This window comes from Dreissena polymorpha, chromosome 11, assembly GCF_020536995.1.
Source record: "Dreissena polymorpha isolate Duluth1 chromosome 11, UMN_Dpol_1.0, whole genome shotgun sequence".
Classification (NCBI taxonomy): Eukaryota; Metazoa; Mollusca; class Bivalvia; order Myida; family Dreissenidae; genus Dreissena; species Dreissena polymorpha.
This window is the reverse complement of record NC_068365.1, coordinates 69,734,196-69,757,341: the sequence shown is the minus strand read 5'-3', so window position 1 is coordinate 69,757,341 and position 23,146 is coordinate 69,734,196. Positions and strand designations below refer to the sequence as shown.

The 23,146-nt window shown below is 33.4% G+C and overlaps 1 protein-coding gene and 1 long non-coding RNA gene across 6 annotated transcripts in view; both read left to right on the top strand.

The window, feature by feature from the left end:
• LOC127849919 (uncharacterized) overlaps window positions 1–23,146 on the top strand; it is a 58,838-nt gene that overhangs the window by 384 nt on the left and 35,308 nt on the right. Inside the window, exons 2-3 of the mRNA XM_052382667.1 lie at window positions 15,447–15,577; window positions 20,931–21,047. Of these exons, the coding sequence (XP_052238627.1) occupies window positions 15,447–15,577; window positions 20,931–21,047 (248 nt within the window). The remainder of the gene's footprint in view (window positions 1–15,446; window positions 15,578–20,930; window positions 21,048–23,146) is intronic.
• LOC127850198 (uncharacterized) lies at window positions 170–12,743 on the top strand. 5 transcript variants are annotated; one of them, XR_008035113.1, is made up of 3 exons: window positions 170–334; window positions 8,483–8,893; window positions 11,432–12,743. It is a non-coding gene; the product is annotated as an uncharacterized LOC127850198 (long non-coding RNA). The 5 variants fall into 5 exon arrangements; XR_008035115.1 differs by lacking the exon at window positions 8,483–8,893 and adding an exon at window positions 673–1,083; XR_008035114.1 differs by lacking the exons at window positions 8,483–8,893; window positions 11,432–12,743 and adding exons at window positions 673–1,083; window positions 3,622–4,933.

Here is a 23,146-nt window from a genome sequence, read left to right as displayed (position 1 = left end):
GGGGGTTTATTATATAAATGATAAGAAAGGTGCACGCAAAGGTTTCCACTGTCTAAACGGCAAATGCAACCTTACAATTTCAAGGGAGAATACTGAGATATCACAGCACTTTCGAATTCAACACATGTTTACCTCCCTTGTATATACGCAGTCAGCTGATCAGGGGAGGTCACTTACAAGGAGACCCCACATGACGATCATGTGACACATTTGAGACGCACATGTGACTTAGTAAAAGTTTGTCATGTGACAAACAGAAAGAGAGGCGTAATTCTGCTTACATATAAATTCAAGACAACGTGCGATTTACTTTAGTTTGGTGGAAATAACCGAGGTAAGAGGTTGTTAAATAATTTTATTTTTTGGGGCATTTTACATGTTTGCGTACCGATAAAACCAATATTACAGTGTTAATTAACACATTTTATCTAGAAAAGATGGAATATGAATAGTTATGTACAAGTCTATATTCTGAGGGAATAGTTTATATTGAAGTTTGAAAGATTACAAACTTTGTTTGTATTCACATATAACTTAAGCGTAAACGCATAGTTGTGTTAATAATTATAATCTTTAAAAATATTAAAATAATGAACATTCAGCGATCTCAAACAATCTTTTCATTGAAAAACGAAAGTGAATGTGCACTAGTTTTATATTTGTATTCAACAGGTTACACAGACAACGAAGACGAGTATCTGATCCACAACCGACATAATCTAAGTGATTGACAAACGATTACTGTTGAAGCACAATAAAGGTGGAAAACTGTTCGCATAACCGTATGCACACATTTTCACAAAGTGCCACGATTCACTTCGAACTATAAATAAGTATGGCCGATATAGACGAAGAAGTTTTAGAAGATATCGCAAATCTCAATATCGAACCTTTGGTATCTTTAAATGATTTTGAAGAGTGTTTTGCTCATGCATGTAGATATGGTGTTACGGAACCCCCATGGCCAGGAAGGACAATATTAATTTACAATCTTGGAAACAACTGGACGAGACCCGTCAACATTCCCGGTAGACACGCCGAGCTCGTACTAATCGACCAAATACAGAGAGAGATAAATGCCAGGTAATGGTGTAAACGTTTTTTTTTCATTCCTGTTTTAATTCACGGTCCTGTCCACAGAGCTACAGACTTTTGATGTTTTGCAAACGTAATTCAAAGTGCATTTACCTAAGGGCTGTTTCGTAATGAATACTGGCCACATAAGTATCATGAGAGGCGGTTCGTTAAGATCTTCTAGGCACATTATTTAATAGATATAAACAAACCAGAATTGCGTTGCGGTCGTCGATGACTATGTGGAGAAGGCAAGTTGATCGCTCGACCTCATGACGATTAGCGTGACGTCATATTGACTGACAGTCGTCAACGAGCGGCTTATAGGGACTCATTTGAATTGATGAACTGTTCGTGTTTTTTATTCTTCCATATTGGTTTAAATGATAACGAACAAAATAATTTTATTTTGATTAAAGGGACTCTCAACCACGAATGACGAAAAAAGAAAAGTTCAAAAATACCGTATTTTTACAATTGTTAGTTTATATTGATTAAAATATCACGACTGGTATATTACATTACTTGAAAAAAGTTCATATTTTCAGTATATTCGGTAATAAAATTTCGCGATGTGAAATCGAAAGTACATCGCGAAAAAAGGTGATATAACGATTTTCACACTATACATAACGCAAGTAGATTGATCATTTTATATATAAAATATATACAATTCACTACGCATGCACAATTTGCATTTCTGGGTTTACCACGTTTCGATGATGATCAATCTACTGGCGTTATTTAAAGTTACCTGGTAGTTACCTGGTAGACATACCAAGTTAAATTTATCACCAAATATACTAAAAATATGAACAAAACTTAACAACTTTTTTCAAGTAATGTAATATACCAGTCGTGATATTTTAATCAATATAAACTAATAATTGTAAAAAATACGGTATTTTACACCTTTTATTTTCTTCGTCGTCGTTGTTGACAGTCAATTTAAAACCCCTTTGAATTACAATTAAAATTTCCGACATAGGTCAAAAACAACACAAACATTTCCAAGAAATCTTCATATACTGAACATTGTTATTTGTTTATGATGAATCATCATTTAAAATCAACAAAATTAGAAAATGTTATAAAAGCCAAACGATTGACATTTATAGTGCTTTTGTTGTTCTTTTTAAAATTTGTTGGCAACACGTTGATTTCGTGCATATGCTTAATATGCACAATACTATATAACTGTGGTGATGGCCAATTGATTTGGGCAATATACTTTTAATACAGCCAACTCCGTTAAATATCCCCATTGGGCCAAAATAAATGTTGGTTTCAGTGAAAACTATAAGTTTGTTGTTTTATCTAAAATGTAAATCCCAACGGTATTTAAACTTTATAGAATGTAAAAATATGTAAACACATACCTTAAAAAATACTTATAGAAAACAAAAACAAATATCAATATCACTATCACTATTTCCTGAAAATTCCCACTCATCCAATAGAAATGTTCAACTCCTTAATCGTATCCCTAGATTGCTGTCGACCGCATCGTTTTAATATATGTAATTTAATTAAAGAGAGCGAACCATACCAGTTTTCTGTTTGTAGCTTCGCTTGACATCATACGCATATATCTTGTTAAACAGGCTTTTTATTATGTATGTAGTGCATGTATTATCCATTTCAACTACGAAGCGGTGAGAAGTTGTTAAGGTATGATACAGACTTGTCGACAGTAGTACGGATGCTAAATCAATTTTATAATATAAAATTAATTCGGGGGAATCTGTGTGTTTTACGACATGATGACATAATGAGTTTACATACAACGCATTACCATCGGCAAAACCAAATTAATGCGAACACAGTAAAAAAAGCACAATGTCATCGGTCCTCCTTTCAATCAAATATTCTAATGATGGCTAGTGGAGGTCAGCAGACACGGTACTGCTTTTACAGAATGGCGATGCGTATCGTCAACATGACGTCGACGCGAACCGCCTCTTGTGATATTTGTTGGTCCCATAAGGGACTAAAAGAAATGCAAAAACGATTGCACCATTTAAGCAAGAATAAACATTGCACTTGATAAGTCCATGTTATCTAATGGGAAGCAGTCGCATATGGTTTCATTTGATTTCGTGGATGTACTGACGTTGTTCCTTGAAAGTACCTTTATTTTTATGCTTTGATAAAAAAAGCAATCTTTTAAGAAAGCTATATGGTCTACATTACGTGTTAAATAAATGTAAATCTGAAACAAACATTTAAGAGACCATATACTTTTCAGCAGATTTAAAGGTTCTATAAATGTTTAAAATACAAAGTATGTCATGGTAATTATTATTAAAGCAATAAACTAAAGATTAGTAGCTTAAAGCTACTTTAATATTACAATTTAAGTTTGTTTTGATATTCAATTATTACAATTATTAATAAATAAAATATTGAAAAAAGAAGGGTTCTGATTTTTTTTAAAGATGTAATTTATACGTAATAACACTTAAAAATGTGAGTAAATAGAAATACATTCATATCGTGCTTTAAAACGTTTGTTATTTACAGTTCATTTTCTCTTTTTATTGATAGGAATGCGGATACAGACCCGGTTGAAACAGTCAATATCGAGGTCTACATCAGCTACTCACCGTGTCGAAATTGTTCAAATGAGCTAATACAGATCTTTGGAGCATACCAAAAAAGCTTCAATCTTGTCTTTAAAATTTACTACAGTAACCTCTATTTATATCCCCAGGAACGAGACGGTCTCGTTAATCTCCTTAACAGGGGCGTTGATTTACAGCCAGTAATCGGAGAAGACATGTGGAAAGACTTCCTACTGGCTAACGGTAATCCGAATGATGAGGCATTTTTGGCTGTTGTAAATTCGGATGGAAGGATACAAAGGGAAACAAGGGATCAAGAGCTTTTTGCGGAAATACAGGCTTTAACACAGCTTTGAAATGCTTGAGAGACATTAAAAGCTACACAGACTAGTGCCAATTAGGGCCTTCCCATAAACTGTGAAAACATGCTTTGATTGCTACAGTAAGTGACAGATTCCTGTTAATTGTGGTTCAATATAAAAAAAGTACTTCTTCAATGATCCCTCATTATCAATTCTGACTTTAAAGTTTAATGATATTGTAATTAATGAACTTTGAAGTCTGCAGTAGAATTTTATATATCATACAGTGACAATATGTTACTTCTATTTCAATATCTAACAAACTCACTGAAACCAACAGATATAGGATATTTTTACTTTATTAATACTTGCTTTAAATTAATAGCAAGTTACCTCCTTTTGTTTGAGTGACATGAAAGGGCAGATTTGCTTCATTGTCAATATCAGAGACATAACACTGTATGCATTTTATGCACTGCTAATCAAATAGATATATCAATAGATAAGTGAAATACTATGGTTACTACAATAGTAATAAAACTTAAGTAACAGATGTGATACACTGAGATAAAGAGATTGCCTTAGTCCTTATGTATTTGAGGCCGTTTCCATAAATAATAAAGAATTATTTCTTATAGCTTTAAAGATTTTTTTTTTACAATAAATTACTATAAAAAAAAACAACATATCAATTACAGAATAATGATTGATTTAATATCTTATTTAATTAAAATCTTCTTTTGTGATGTTTAAATTATATATATAATTGTATATTCTTGAAAAAAGTATTTATGATTTAGATGCATATTATAACATTATGGTGAAATAAAAATAAACGTATATGAATTAATATTGTGTTTTGTTTATACTAAATAATTATTGTATTTATCTTTATTTTATTTTGTTTTCAAAGTTTTTTCTGTCTGTATTATGTATGATTTAGATGCATATTATTACATTATGGTGAAATAAAAATAAATGTATATGAATTAAGATTGTGTTTTGTTTATTCTAAATATTTATTTTATTTATCTTTATTTTTATTTCTTCAAGTTTTTTCCTGTATATTCTTGAAAAAAAAGTATTTATTATTTAGATGCATATTGTTACAGTCATTCTGGTGAAATAAAAATTAATGTTTTAAATGATGGCTGCTCAATTAAATAATTTGAGAAACCATTAATCTCATCAGTGTCATCTTACATGACAAATCCAATTAGTGGTTCATAAGTCGATTACACCTTTCTAATCTAATCAATATCTTGGTGGGTGTAATGTCCAATGTTATTTTTTTTTTACACAATGATGAAATATGGGCCTATCCTTGCCGCACGGACAAAAGTCTTGTTTATGTAGTTTGAAAGCATTGTTTAAATTTTGTTTTTTATTTTAGGTTGTAACTTTTCGTTGTAGTTAAATGTTAAGTGCTTGAGGGGTATCTTACTGGACATTAGTCCGTAACACAAAAACATTCCCTATCTTTATGAGGTCATATTAACGGCAACAGCCTCTGATCATGGATTGAAATACTTCAGCTTCCATCCCCCCCCCCCCCCAAAAAAAAAAACAACAACAAACAAACAAAAGACACATAACAACAAAAAAAACCCACAAAAAACAACAACAAACAAAACTACAACAACAACGAACAAACAACAACACATCATCATCCAGTTTGCCGTTTCTGAAAACTTTTAAATAAAAGCCTTTTCTAAAACAAATATTGTTATATATTTTTGTAATATGGCCGGTCTATTTCAAGGAGAGGCAAACATATGTTATAGAAATGTTTTGAAGCGAATCTAATGATTTCTATAAACGATATCGCCCCGAAATTGATTACAAATAATGAAGATGTGTCGCACATTTGTGGATGTGTTTAACCATAAACCAGGTATTAACTATAACATACTCTTGATGAATACTTCCTTATGTCTTATTCACATTAATAGTAGTTGGACCGGCTACTTCAGTTGGTAGATGGCTTTACCACATATCTGAAGATCGCGGTTTTGAGTCTCGGCCCCGATGTCTGATCAGTTTTGAAATATCCACATTAAACTCAAACTCTTCCCGAGAAAACTCCTTCCGAAATATAATGTCGAATAGATTCGGTTTGCGTCTGCGTTTTACAATGTATAGTTCACTCCGGATTTATTACTGACAATATAAATAAGGAAAATAATGAATGTTGAAGTGGAAAAACGAAAACAAAGAATCTTAAACGTAAAAGCCGATAAGTTTAGATCCCGGCTTCGTATATATTGACTTGTACAAATAAAGATAGCGATAAGCATTTGTATGCAAGTATTTGTGCGATCGTAAATACCCAAATGCTATAAAGCATGAACAAGTTGTTTAAGATAAATACATATCCACAATCTATCTAACGATAGTTAATATCCCAAAGTGCCCTTTGAACGCGAGACAAGACACACGAAGCGAAACACGATAGTTTGCGCGACAGTCGCGGCGACGCACGATATTTTGCGCGACAGTCGCGGCGACGCACGATATATTTTACACGATATATCGCCTTTTGGGCTACCTAAACAAAGGCGATATATCGTGGTATATTCTCGTGCGTCGCTTCGTGTATCGCGCAAAATATCGTGCGTCGCCGCGACTGTCGCGCAAAATATCGTGTATCGCTTCGTGTGTCGTGTGTCGCCCTTGATCAAAGAAGGGCGAGATTATAGATGGCACTAAGTGTAAAACACAACATTTCTGATAAAGTCATTATAACATCCTCATGGATTGCATTTTCGTCTCTTTGCAACGGTCATTATATGAAAATTCTTCAGGCAGGTTGAATTAAAGTGTTTCATGCCAGTTTTTACACCGGCATTTGTGAATGATCATATTTCAGAAAGATTCAAAAGCCTTTTATTGAGAAATCGATTTAAAAAAAAACGTAATCAATAAATGAATAATCAACGTCAATATTGGTATTTTACGAACCGATCCTTGTCATTTTAACTAACAGTTGGTTTATAGGTGGAACAGGCTAAGGACCGAAACATTATTGCAAAGTCTTTCTCTTGTTTTTATTTGCAGAAGATTTGGTAAGTTTTTATTGCTTGTGTTTTGTTTAATTCTTTAGTCATACTTTTGTCAGTTTTAAGTGCTAAAAGTCTTGAGTTGCGGTTTAATGAACTCAAAAAAGCATGTCAGGTATTACTAAAAGAGCATTTGCGTGGAAGGACATTTAAGTAAATGTTAGATTTATATAAAGAATAATTTCTTGCGTATAACTGAAAACTTATTGAACATAGATTATATTTGTATTCCAAAATAATTTTGTTTTTATGTACTTTACTATTATTTGCTTATATCGTATTATATCATTAGTATATATTTCAATGAGCATGTCTAAAATTGCATGTGGGAATGGCAATTCTAATGTAGTTGACCCATTGTAGAAATTTTATTCGTCTAAAATCAATTTACAAATTGCTATTGAACACAACGGATCACAGTTATTGGTAAAATATCATTAATAATCGTTTTCTGGGTTTCAAATGTATTTAAACACAACACTGATTAAACATGGAAGAATACAACAGTTACTATTTTAAGTGCATTTGCCCACACCCTTTTGTCTCTTAAGATTGTCGCAGACGAGCACGGTATATTGGATAGTTGGATACAGATCAATAGTGCACACCTTGCGTCTCGATTTCCATTGCGTTATGGGAGTCAATAACACCTATTACTGCGTCAACAATTTTTGAAAAGCGATAATGTAGTTAATGAAATACTTAAGTAACGAATCTTTAACAATGGCATTCATAATGAACTTTTTGAATAACTTACCACTTATGACCACCAGGAGGAGACTTATTGCCGCGTGTCACCCCTCTTCTTACCTCAAAGGTCAAGGTCACAATGAAAGGTCAAAAGTCAAATTTGGCCGTAAGGCAGCTTAATTTTGACATAAGTGGACTGTAAATAGAGAAGGATTCTTTCTGTACGGATGCATGTCTTGTTTAATGTATTTTGGAAGCATTTCATTTTTTGTTGTACATTTGAGGTGTGATTTTTCGTTGTAGTTTCACAATTAGTGCTTGAGGGGTATCTTACTGGCCGATATTCCTGGACACAAATGCATTCACACTATCGGTATCGAATCTGCAGTATTGTAAAATTCTCATTTAAATGTTATTGTTTGTTTTCATTTTTGTGTGTGTGTTCGAATCGAACCGGAGACTCTAAATGAATAATTTTATTTTTTTGGGCATTTTACATGTTTGCGTACCGATAAAACCAATATTACAGTGTTAATTAACACATTTTATCTAGAAAAGATGGAATATGAATAGTTATGTACAAGTCTATATTCTGAGGGAATAGTTTATATTGAAGTTTGAAAGATTACAAACTTTGTTTGTATTCACATATAACTTAAGCGTAAACGCATAGTTGTGTTAATTATTATAATCTTTAAAAATATTAAAATAATGAACATTCAGCGATCTCAAACAATCTTTTCATTGAAAAACGAAAGTGAATGTGCACTAGTTTTATATTTGTATTCAACAGGTTACACAGACAACGAAGACGAGTATCTGATCCACAACCGACATAATCTAAGTGATTGACAAACGATTACTGTTGAAGCACAATAAAGGTGGAAAACTGTTCGCATAACCGTATGCACACATTTTCACAAAGTGCCACGATTCACTTCGAACTATAAATAAGTATGGCCGATATAGACGAAGAAGTTTTAGAAGATATCGCAAATCTCAATATCGAACCTTTGGTATCTTTAAATGATTTTGAAGAGTGTTTTGCTCATGCATGTAGATATGATGTTACGGAACCCCCATGGCCAAGAAGGACAATATTAATTTACAATCTTGGAAACAACTGGACGAGACCCGACAACATTCCCGGTAGACACGCCGAGCTCGTACTAATCGACCAAATACAGAGAGAGTTAAATGCCAGGTAATGGTGTAAACGTTTTTTTTTCATTCCTGTTTTAATTCACGGTCCTGTCCACAGAGCTACAGACTTTTGATGTTTTGCAAACGTAATTCAAAGTGCATTTACCTAAGGGCTGTTTCGTAATGAATACTGGCCACATAAGTATCATGAGAGGCGGTTCGTTAAGATCTTCTAGGCACATTATTTAATAGATATAAACAAACCAGAATTGCGCTGCGGTCGTCGATGACTATGTGGAGAAGGCAAGTTGATCGCTCGACCTCATGACGATTAGCGTGACGTCATATTGACTGACAGTCGTCAACGAGCGGCTTATAGGGACTCATTTGAATTGATGAACTGTTCGTGTTTTTTATTCTTCCATATTGGTTTAAATGATAACGAACAAAATAATTTTATTTTGATTAAAGGGACTCTCAACCACGAATGACGAAAAAAGAAAAGTTCAAAAATACCGTATTTTTACAATTGTTAGTTTATATTGATTAAAATATCACGACTGGTATATTACATTACTTGAAAAAAGTTCATATTTTCAGTATATTCGGTAATAAAATTTCGCGATGTGAAATCGAAAGTACATCGCGAAAAAAGGTGATATAACGATTTTCACACTATACATAACGCAAGTAGATTGATCATTTTATATATAAAATATATACAATTCACTACGCATGCACAATTTGCATTTCTGGGTTTACCACGTTTCGATGATGATCGATCTACTGGCGTTATTTAAAGTTACCTGGTAGTTACCTGGTAGACATACCAAGTAAAATTTATCACCAAATATACTAAAAATATGAACAAAACTTAACAACTTTTTTCAAGTAATGTAATATACCAGTCGTGATATTTTAATCAATATAAACTAATAATTGTAAAAAATACGGTATTTTACACCTTTTATTTTCTTCGTCGTCGTTGTTGACAGTCAATTTAAAACCCCTTTGAATTACAATTAAAATTTCCGACATAGGTCAAAAACAACACAAACATTTCCAAGAAATCTTCATATACTGAACATTGTTATTTGTTTATGATGAATCATCATTTAAAATCAACAAAATTAGAAAATGTTATAAAAGCCAAACGATTGACATTTATAGTGCTTTTGTTGTTCTTTTTAAAATTTGTTGGCAACACGTTGATTTCGTGCATATGCTTAATATGCACAATACTATATAACTGTGGTGATGGCCAATTGATTTGGGCAATATACTTTTAATACAGCCAACTCCGTTAAATATCCCCATTGGGCCAAAATAAATGTTGGTTTCAGTGAAAACTATAAGTTTGTTGTTTTATCTAAAATGTAAATCCCAACGGTATTTAAACTTTATAGAATGTAAAAATATGTAAACACATACCTTAAAAAATACTTATAGAAAACAAAAACAAATATCAATATCACTATCACTATTTCCTGAAAATTCCCACTCATCCAATAGAAATGTTCAACTCCTTAATCGTATCCCTAGATTGCTGTCGACCGCATCGTTTTAATATATGTAATTTAATTAAAGAGAGCGAACCATACCAGTTTTCTGTTTGTAGCTTCGCTTGACATCATACGCATATATCTTGTTAAACAGGCTTTTTATTATGTATGTAGTGCATGTATTATCCATTTCAACTACGAAGCGGTGAGAAGTTGTTAAGGTATGATACAGACTTGTCGACAGTAGTACGGATGCTAAATCAATTTTATAATATAAAATTAATTCGGGGGAATCTGTGTGTTTTACGACATGATGACATAATGAGTTTACATACAACGCATTACCATCGGCAAAACCAAATTAATGCGAACACAGTAAAAAAAGCACAATGTCATCGGTCCTCCTTTCAATCAAATATTCTAATGATGGCTAGTGGAGGTCAGCAGACACGGTACTGCTTTTACAGAATGGCGATGCGTATCGTCAACATGACGTCGACGCGAACCGCCTCTTGTGATATTTGTTGGTCCCATAAGGGACTAAAAGAAATGCAAAAACGATTGCACCATTTAAGCAAGAATAAACATTGCACTTGATAAGTCCATGTTATCTAATGGGAAGCAGTCGCATATGGTTTCATTTGATTTCGTGGATGTACTGACGTTGTTCCTTGAAAGTACCTTTATTTTTATGCTTTGATAAAAAAAGCAATCTTTTAAGAAAGCTATATGGTCTACATTACGTGTTAAATAAATGTAAATCTGAAACAAAAATTTAAGAGACCATATACTTTTCAGCAGATTTAAAGGTTCTATAAATGTTTAAAATACAAAGTATGTCATGGTAATTATTATTAAAGCAATAAACTAAAGATTAGTAGCTTAAAGCTACTTTAATATTACAATTTAAGTTTGTTTTGATATTCAATTATTACAATTATTAATAAATAAAATATTGAAAAAAGAAGGGTTCTGATTTTTTTTAAAGATGTAATTTATACGTAATAACACTTAAAAATGTGAGTAAATAGAAATACATTCATATCGTGCTTTAAAACGTTTGTTATTTACAGTTCATTTTCTCTTTTTATTGATAGGAATGCGGATACAGACCCGGTTGAAACAGTCAATATCGAGGTCTACATCAGCTACTCACCGTGTCGAAATTGTTCAAATGAGCTAATACAGATCTTTGGAGCATACCAAAAAAGCTTCAATCTTGTCTTTAAAATTTACTACAGTAACCTCTGTTTATATCCCCAGGAACGAGACGGTCTCGTTAATCTCCTTAACAGGGGCGTTGATTTACAGCCAGTAATCGGAGAAGACATGTGGAAAGACTTCCTACTGGCTAACGGTAATCCGAATGATGAGGCATTTTTGGCTGTTGTAAATTCGGATGGAAGGATACAAAGGGAAACAAGGGATCAAGAGCTTTTTGCGGAAATACAGGCTTTAACACAGCTTTGAAATGCTTGAGAGACATTAAAAGATACACAGACTAGTGCCAATTAGGGCCTTCCCATAAACTGTGAAAACATGCTTTGATTGCTACAGTAAGTGACAGATTCCTGTTAATTGTGGTTCAATATAAAAAAAGTACTTCTTCAATGATCCCTCATTATCAATTCTGACTTTAAAGTTTAATGATATTGTAATTAATGAACTTTGAAGTCTGCAGTAGAATTTTATATATCATACAGTGACAATATGTTACTTCTATTTCAATATCTAACAAACTCACTGAAACCAACAGATATAGGATATTTTTACTTTATTAATACTTGCTTTAAATTAATAGCAAGTTACCTCCTTTTGTTTGAGTGACATGAAAGGGCAGATTTGCTTCATTGTCAATATCAGAGACATAACACTGTATGCATTTTATGCACTGCTAATCAAATAGATATATCAATAGATAAGTGAAATACTATGGTTACTACAATAGTAATAAAACTTAAGTAACAGATGTGATACACTGAGATAAAGAGATTGCCTTAGTCCTTATGTATTTGAGGCCGTTTCCATAAATAATAAAGAATTATTTCTTATAGCTTTCAAGATTTTTTTTTACAATAAATTACTTTAAAAAAACAACAACATATCAATTACAGAATAATGATTGATTAAATATCTTATTTAATTAAAATCTTCTTTTGTGATGTTTAAATTATATATATAATTGTATATTCTTGAAAAAAGTATTTATGATTTAGATGCATATTATAACATTATGGTGAAATAAAAATAAACGTATATGAATTAATATTGTGTTTTGTTTATACTAAATAATTATTGTATTTATCTTTATTTTATTTTGTTTTCAAAGTTTTTTCTGTCTGTATTATGTATGATTTAGATGCATATTATTACATTATGGTGAAATAAAAATAAATGTATATGAATTAAGATTGTGTTTTGTTTATTCTAAATATTTATTTTATTTATCTTTATTTTTATTTCTTCAAGTTTTTTCCTGTATATTCTTGAAAAAAAAAGCATTTATTATTTAGATGCATATTGTTACAGTCATTCTGGTGAAATAAAAATTAATGTTTTAAATGATGGCTGCTCAATTAAATAATTTGAGAAACCATTAATCTCATCAGTGTCATCTTACATGACAAATCCAATTAGTGGTTCATAAGTTGATTACACCTTTCTAATCTAATCAATATCTTGGTGGGTGTAATGTCCAGGCTTAGAGGGTGTAATGACCAGGGGTGTAACGTCCAGGGGGTGTAATGACTGGACACCTTAGGCAACTGCCAAAGGGCCCCACAACTTTTAGGGGCTCCTTAGACCATTAATATACAGACTGCATTGATTGTTTTCTTTACTTCTTAATCTGAATATTATATTATTTTGTATTGGTGTTGCGGTATTACAATGTCATTCTATACTTATTAAAGGACATTTTCATGTGTTATGTCTTGCCAGCTATGGCCCTGGTAGGCTAATTAAAACTACTGGGCACTGGCGTTCTTGTTGACACCAGGTTGACAAGGGATCTGGAGGAGGGTGGGCCTCCACGATGATAATCCAGAACTGTGTGTCCCCACTTTCTCATTCTTGAGTGTTGTTTTCATGGGCCATTTTACTATGCAGAAGCATAGTTAAATAGCACACAGGCAATTAAAAAAAAAAGCATCATCAAAGCACGGTTTCAAGAAGTGTTATCGCTCGCGACTGTCCATTTCAATGTTTAACTTTGCACAAGTTACCTATAAATAAGGCAACTTATGGCCGAGATTCCTTTGTCCAGCCATTGTCATGATCTAATTGAATTTAATAAAGTAAATTTCAAGCAAAGAGTACATCTATAAAAGGTGAAGAAGTCACTTCTTCTTCATGTAATTAATGGTTGAAGTTAATGTGTCTCCAGCGAAGTTGTGGCCCTCACGGCTGAGCCCTTTCTTCCTTTTTCTCTTCCAATAGTGCATCAATTCATTGTTCAGTTTTTGGAAATATAATTTCTAAGATGTATTAGTTCAGGGACCTTTACATTGTTTATATAGGTCCCTGGTTAGTTGAACTTAAATTAGTCAATATAATACTGAACACTCTTTTATTCACAATTTAAAGTATTTCTTGACAAAAAACAAGAACACCAATATCCTAATTTTGCCCAAACAGCGTGATTTTAACCAATAAAGAGGTCTCTGGTCCCATTCTTGAAATGGTCTATAAACACTAAGTCTTATATATTCCCCATTTCATTTGTTTCATTTCCTGATATATTTAGGGAAATAATCATGCAAAAGTGAGACTCATTGAACTGAGTTATTGATAGGATTACTGATTGGATTATTTAGGAAATTGTACATTCATCAGCATATGAAATATGATATGCACACTAATTGAGCCTCATTCTGGGAAAACTGGGTTTAATGCATTGCGTAAAGTGTTGTACCAGATAACCTGGGGTGGTATTCCAGAAACATCTTAAGTCATTTCTTAAATAATTTCACTTAAGTTAAAAATTACAATGTTATGTATTTCTTTACTACATTATGAAACACATGTGTTTTTGGCATTCCTAAAATAACATTGGCATAATTATGTTAATTACATGTATATCTTGAAGCCAATCTAAATCAATATGAAATGAAACACTTAAGAAAATATTCCAATTTAAGGATAAGAATAAAATTTAACTTAAGATGCTTCTGGAATACGACCCCTGTGCAGTCTGTATAGGATAATCAAGGACATCACTTTTCACCTAAACTGGATTTTTTGTCTGGAAGAAACTTTCTTGAAACAAAAAAATTACTTAAAAACGGAAATTGTTGTCCCTCATTAAGCTGTGCACATGCATTAAGCCCCGGTTTACCAAAACAAGGCTCAATAATTTAGTCACATTAATTTTGTTATAAATCATGTATCAGTCCATAAAACGTACTTAAATCTACTAAATTAGTACAATCTGATAAAATGTTATCAATAGTCTCATATGACACTACAAGCAATGTTCTATATAGTAAAATAATACTGTATAATACAAGTTTTCACAAATGTATTACTTTAAAGGGACTTATTCACTGATAGTTGATATGACAATTTTAGAATTTTTTGTTAACTATTAAAAAAAAATAAGTAATAATTCAACACAGAGAGAAGCGCTTAATACACCTACGTTTAATCAATTTATTAAACATTTGAAAATTAAAAAGCGTTACAAATGCAAAACAATTGAATAATTTGGAGTGTTTCTGTTATAGTTGTTTTACTTTGTGACACCACATAGATCCCTAATATAAAGTACAAAACACATCTTTAATTTAATGTAACAGTGTGGTAAGTCAAATGGTTTAAATGATTGCCTTTTATTCCAGTTTGAGCCTAGGTTTAGAAAGCTTTTTTCATTTTTGTCTTTTCTTAAATTTTATTTTTATTATAAGGGCAGTATTTTATTCCTCTGTATATTTAAAACAATTTAAAGCATTTAATGAAGCTCAATTACATTGACAGCCTAAGGCTTATTGGATCGAGACTGTTTAGTCCGTTTCTTCTGTAGAACCAGTACTTGCATGGTATCTTTGGGAGAAACGCTTTCACAATGGGGATCTAACCACAGCAACTTTCAGATGTTTGGTTTCCATTTTTTAGACACAATGAAAGCCTTCATAGTTCTCTTCGTGGTGGGGGCAGCTTGTGCCTACAAGTTTGACTTCACAGACGACTATTTCACAGAGGCCTTTGTGAACTACCACAATGCCCGAACAGACGTAACATGGAAGGTAATTTCAATTCTAATCAAACTACTGTTGATGGACTGTTGATGACATTTATTTATATCTTTTACAATTCGCTTCAATATTTAACTGCAGTCAACTACATTTTCATATACTGCAGTGATTTTTTTCGCTTTATACTTAACAGCCTGTGCCTTTTTTATTGGGAATAAAAGCGCAATAGACAATGAAATTGGGGGGGAAAAAAAGATAATAAATAACAGTATACCATTGTTGATAAGTACATGTTTAACTGCTTTCTAAAATTCTTATTATAAAGTGCATGGGAATAAATTGCTGTATAATAAAATCAATAAACAAAATATTAAGTTTATTGGAAAAGTTTTGAATATTTTTGGGAAATTTTGTTCAGATATTTGGGGAAAATTGTATTTTTTTGCAATTGGGAATCACCACCACCAAAACATTCACCATATACAGGGTTTTTTCTAACCATTTTGGGAAAAGGAGTCTGGTCAAATTGAGAGTTTTTAAATTTATAAGATGGGTAATTTTTTATTGATGAAATGGACCAAATTGGAATTTTTTTATGCCCCCAAAAGAGGGCATATAGTGATTGGACCATCCGTCTGTCCGTCTTTCTGTCACACTTTGCATTTAGGTATGGAAAAATGCTCATAACTGCTATGTCCCTTCACATAGCAACTTGATATTTGGCATGCATGTGTATCTCATGGAGCTGCACATTTTGAGTGGCGAATGGTCAAGGTCATCCACCAAGGTCAAAGGTAAAAAAAAAACATGTATAAAAGCAGGGCATTGTGTTTCTGATAAACACATCTCTTGTTTTCAACAAATATGAACACATAATTTTCCTGGCCATTTTGGGAAATAATCATATAAAATATAGTTATATTCTTTGTTAGATGTTTATGAAATAAAATTGAAAATACTAATCGTAACACTTCTTTCTTTAAAAAAAAAACAATAAATTTTTTATTTTATTGAGTTTTGGTAAAACAAAAATTGTGGTTTGGGATCTGGTCCGTTTGCTTTGGGATCGGGTCCATGTTACGGCATATTTTACATAGTAGCACAAATCTGAACACCATCAGCATATTAACTGGGACACCGTGGCCACCAGTACTGCTTTCACAGGGATTTGTACCTTTGTTTACCATTTTGTAACTAATGTTTAAACTGTTCAATTTCATCAATAATTCTTATAAAAGCTTATTGAATAACTTAACAGTTTCACAGCTTGATTTTGGATCCATGTACAACGACATTTTTAATAAGGACTAACCTGAACAAATAAAACTGTTATAGTGCATCTTACTTGATATCAGATTATTGGTTGTTTTTAACAAGTTTGTCTTATATCTTTTGTTATTGTATTACATTCCTTGCCTGTGAATCAACAAACCGTTGGATTAGGAAATATTGATTACTATAAGTCTATAACTTTACAAGAACATGAAGACATGCACGAATAAACAAATGTACAAAAACAAACCAATCAACAAATATACTAAGTAAACACACCAATAAACAATTATACAAATTACATGTAAACACACCAATAAACAAATAACATGAAACTATCCCTATGAAACTACCATCACCACAATCTCCATACACACCACCATAAGCATCAGACCATTACCCGTACCGAGTTACTTTCAAATGAAACTATCATCACCACAATGTCCATACACACCACAACAAGCATCGGACCATTACCCCTACCGAGTTACTTTCAAAAGAAACTATCATCACCACAATGTCCATACACACCACCACAAGCATCAGACCATTACCCTTATCGAGTTACTTTCAAAAGAAACTACCATCACCACAATGTCCATACACACCACAACAAGCATCGGACCATTACCCCTACCGAGTTACTTTCATATGAAACTATCATCACCACAATCTCCATACACACCACCACAAGCATCGGACCATTACCCCTACCGAGTTACTTTCAAATGAAACTACCATCACCACAATCTCCATACACACCACAACAAGCATCTGACCATAACCCCTACCGAGTTACTTTCAAATGAAACTACCATCACCACAATGTCCATACACACCACAACAAGCATCGGACCATTACCCCTACCGAGTTACTTTCAAAAGAAACTATCATCACCACAATCTCCATACACACCACAACAAGCATCAGACCATTACCCCTACCGAGTTACTTTCAAAAGAAACTACCATCACCACAATGTCCATACACACCACAACAAGCATCGGACCATTACCCCTACCGAGTTACTTTCAAAAGAAACTACCATCACCACAATGTCCATACACACCACCACAAGCATCAGACCATAACCCCTACCGAGTTACTTTCAAAAGAAACTATCATCATCACAATGTCCATACACACCACAACAAGCATCGGACCATTATCTGTACTGAGTTACTTTCAAAAGAAACTATCATCACCACAATCTCCATACACACCACCACAAGCATCTGACCATTACCCCTACCGAGTTACTTTCAAAAGAAACTATCATCACCACAATGTCCATACACACCACCACAAGCATCTGACCATTACCCCTACCGAGTTACTTTCAAAAGAAACTACCATCACCACAATCTCCATACACACCACCACAAGCATCGGACCATTACCCGTACCGAGTTACTTTCAAAAGAAACTATCATCACCACAATGTCCATACACACCACAACAAGCATCGGACCATTATCTGTACTGAGTTACTTTAAAAAGAAACTACCATCACCACAATCTCCATACACACCACCACAGGCATCGGACCATTACCCCTACCGAGTTACTTTCAAAAGAAACTACCATCACCACAATGTCCATACACACCACAACAAGCATCGGACCATTACCCCTTCCGAGTTACTTTCAAAAGAAACTACCATCACCACAATCTCCATACACACCACCACAGGCATCAGACCATTACCCCTACCGAGTTACTTTCAAAAGAAACTACCATCACCACAATGTCCATACGCACCACAACAAGCATCGGACCATTACCATATCGGACCCCTACCGAGTTACTTTCAAAAGAAACTACCATCACTACAATGTCCATACACACCACCACAGGCATCGGACCATTACCCCCCCGGCGAAATGTTGTTCATGATTTCATGAACACTTCAAGCCAATCAAGAACTGTTCATGAACGGTTCTGAAAAAGTTCCTGAGCTTGGTTCATGAACTTTTGGACATGAACTGTTCTTAAGACATGTTCATGAACTGTTTATGAATTATTGTTGAACATTTCAAAGTTCATGAACAGTTCTTCATATAACCATAAATACTTAGTGATGAACATTTCATGCACAAGTATTTCTAATGACTTTTCTGAGAGAGACTTTAAGGATCCATCATGAATAATTCATGAATTCCTTTGTGCTATATGTTTCATACATATTTTTGAAAGTAATATTGAAATGTCTAGCATACAAATCTTGTAGATTTGTGAAACCTGTGAAGTTAGTATGAATATGCATAGTACTTTCACCACTGTAAGTTAGAGTTCTTGACCTGTTCTAGAGAATTTTAAGAACATTTGTACAAGAACTGTTCAAGAACTGCCTTCAGGAACACTTCAATAACTTTTTAAGGACCTTTCCGGTTCTTGAATTATTCTTAAAATATTCTTGAACACTTTAAGAACTTTTTTGAACAACATGTTTCCTTCTGATGTTCTTAAACAGGTCTACACAATGTTTTTGAACGTATGATGGACTTTTTAAGAATCCAATATGTTCTTAAAAGGATCTGTCATTGTTCTTGGAAGACTTAAAAGACAAGTTTAAGAACGTTTTAAGGACATCTTATTTCAAGAACAGTTTAAGATGATATCAAGAACTCAATGTACATTGCATTGCTGTTTTTACAAAGAAAGAATATTGTGTGCACAGGAAGTTGAAACCGAAGGCACATGGTTTATGTTATATTTGAAAATGTAAGTCTTTAATAAATTACCGGCTGAACTGATCAGCCATTGGTTCCATTTCAAGTTCTTTGGCACTGTAAGTGTAACCATTTCAGGGAAACCATTGATTAGTAAATGATTCTTGAACTGAAAATGAGACTATTCATAATCTTTTCAATACATGAATTATTCATGAACATATAGTGCAAAGCTGTATTATGAAATTTAAAGAGTATTATCAAACCACTTGTATCTCAGTTATTAGTGTTATATTTAAATTATTGTTATATGTTGCTATCAATATGTTAAGTGCTAATACAAGACTTGTTTCTTCTTACCCTGACCTGTTTGTTGAGCTTTAGTAACACTTATGATAACCTTTGCATAAATTGACAAATTCTTGTTCATGAATAGTTCATGAACACTTCATGCCACCTCAGTTCATGAACTCTTGAAGAACTATGGTTCATGAACTATTCTTTTACAGTTCGTGAACAGAAAATGAGCCATTGAAAAATAGAAGGAAAATGTTCATGAACTGTTCGTGAACAGCAAAACCCTGAAGAATTTTTCAAGAATTGTGTTGTTCATGAACTGTTCAAGAACACTTCATGCCATTGATGTTCATGAATAGTTCATGAACATTTCATGCCATAATGGTTCAAGAATAGTTCGTGAACACTTCATGCCACACGGGTTCAAGAATAGTTCATGAACACTTCATGCCATAAGGGTTCAAGAATAGTTCATGAACACTTCATGCCATTAGGTTTCAAGAATATTTCATGAACACTTCATGCCATTAAAGTTCATGAACAGTTCATGAACTAAAATTTCAAGAATTTTTCATAGACGTGGCTCATTTTCTGTTCACGAACTATTCGTGAACAGTTCATGAACAGTTCATGAACTGTTCACGAATTATTCGTGAACTGCAGAACAACATTTCGCAGGGGCCCTACCGAGTTACTTTCAAAAGAAACTACCATCACCACTATGTCCATACACACCACAACAAGCATCGGACCATTACCCATACCGAGTTACTTTCAAAAGAAACTACCATCACCACAATGTCCATACACACCACCACAAGAATCAGACCATTACCCCTACCGAGTTACTTTCAAAGCAATAATACGGGGCCAAGTTCTGGGAAATTATGACATTTAGAATGTGTGAAAAGTGTCGTCCCAGACTAGACTGTGAAGTGGGCAGAAGCTTATCAGGGATGACTCTTTCCTATGGAATGTTTCGTTTGTAAGAAAATCCAGTTTAGACAGAAAGTGTCTTCCCTTTTAAGACTGTGCGGACTGAATAGGCTAATCTGGCTTTAAGACTGTGTGGACTGCACAGGCTAATCTGGCTCGACACATGAGCCACATGCATTTATCCCAATTTTCCCATAAAGCGACTCATTATTTTATCATCCTCAGGCAACCACGGAGAACTTCAAGAATGTTCCCCTAGAGGGCCGCATGAACTACATCAAGGACCTCTGTGGGACCCTGCCCAGCCCCGCCCACAAACGCTTCCCTGCCAAGGACATTCAGGTACAGGGCCCATCATTATCATTGCTTGATCAATTAACCCTTTACCTCTTAGAAGCAAAGTGAAAATGTGCATACAGCATACAACCAGAACAGCCTGCGAGTAATTTGCAGTCTGTTCATGTTAAGTAGTTTTATGCTGTTTGCTGCTCATCAGTACTTAAGTGTTGGAAATAAAGCCTTAAAAACTTGAATCTAGTAAGAAAGGTGGTAAATAAATATAAGTTTTTAAAGGACAACAAATGTGTACAAATACGTATCTAGGTGGTAAAGGATTGAAATCCTGTTTTTTGATGGAAGCATTTTACATTATTGGCTCCTGCAAGTTATCTGCATAGCATCATGTTTAAGTCAAACATAATGGGAAAGCTAAGTCAATTATATATTTTATATAATAGAAAATCTGTTAAATTGCATAGTATTTGACTAAATGTATTCCTAGAAACATAGTGCAGAGAATGAAACTAGTATGTACAAACAAAATAACTTTGTTCTTAAGTTTTTTGAACCTGAACATTTAATAACGGCCACCGGAAAAACTTTGCGAAACCGAAATTTCGCAAACTTAAGTACCCTTTTTCTTAAAGATTTGCTACTTTGAGACATAGTATTTGAAAAAGTCTTATCGTTGATTAATAATTGGTTATTTTCACTCAAAAAACGCGTTTTCTTCACTATGAAATTTATGAGCAAAGTTGGGGTTCCCATGGGATTTTTGCATTTTCCCATGGGATTTTCGATTTTCCCATGGGATTTTTTCTCCCATGGGATTTTTTTTCTCCCATAATTTGCAAATGGGAGAAAAATCCCATGGGATTTTGAACATTTTAAAAAACGTGTTTTATTTGCGTTTGCAAGTATTTTAACGTTATTTAAGGACTGTATATTGGTTTTATGCCAATTATATATAAAAATATATAGTAATAAAAAAATCCCATTTTAAAATGGGAGAAAAAAATCCCATGGGATTTTTTTCTTATTTTGAGAGATTTATTCATGAAACTTTCAGAAACATCATATTTTATGAAATGATGAACAACTACGATATTTTAATGCGTTTAGTCGTGTTTAAAAAAAAAAATCCCATGGGATTTTTTAAATCCATGGGATTTTTTTCCATGGGATTTTTTTTCCAATGGGATTTTTCAGTTTCGTAAGCCGAATAAGTTTCTTAATGCGAAAAACAACAATAAAGGAAATAATAATTATAATTTTGAATAATAAATTGAATAATATAAATAACATGAATATTTTTAAAATGAGTTACAATTAAAGGTTTATGCTAGTAGAACTTATCATTTCTTGTTCGAGCAGATGGTTGAGTCCAATTGGTGAGTATGCCAGCTTAGAACCAGTATAAATGCATCGCAGACAGACAACGCTGTCATACTGTACACACCGCTGAGTAACAATCTTTCTTGCATTTCATTTTGCAACAGAAAATGAACTCCGTAGTATAATTGATCTTATATATGCCCTCTGCTTTTGAAAGCGTGCAACACATTAACATAACAATAAGTCAATGCCAAAAACTATGTGCAAATTCCATTCAAAGCTATATACACATTATAAAGGTCAGATGGCCCGCGTCATGCGAAAATGGGTCTTATGTCATATGCGGCCAAAGTTGGTCCATCCTAGCTTGTCCAACCGCGCAGTCTGGTCAGGTTCTACGCTGACTGATATATAAAGTCAAGCCATGATTCGTGGTCTCATATCCAAACTCGGTAGCTCCTGTGCGAAACTTTCACCGGAAACGACGGCACCGAGACGGGCGCTCGAACTTTGCGGATTCGCGTTATATGTTATATATAATAGCGCGATCTGTTTTTTCTTGCCTCAAATAAGTAAGCCCAATCAGCGTTTTATTGTGTTCTTTGCTTCTACTATTAACAAGAACTTCAACCGATACGAACATGAATTTTATTTTAATATGTTTATTTAATGCTCGGAAAACTCATTGTATATTTAGACTACTACTTATAAAACAAAGTCGGGTTTTCAACATCTGTTTTCGGCATATAAATTGTTATTCCAAACCAGATTTTACGCACTTTACTGTACAAAATACCGTTAGGGCCACCGTGGTTACTCATTAAAAT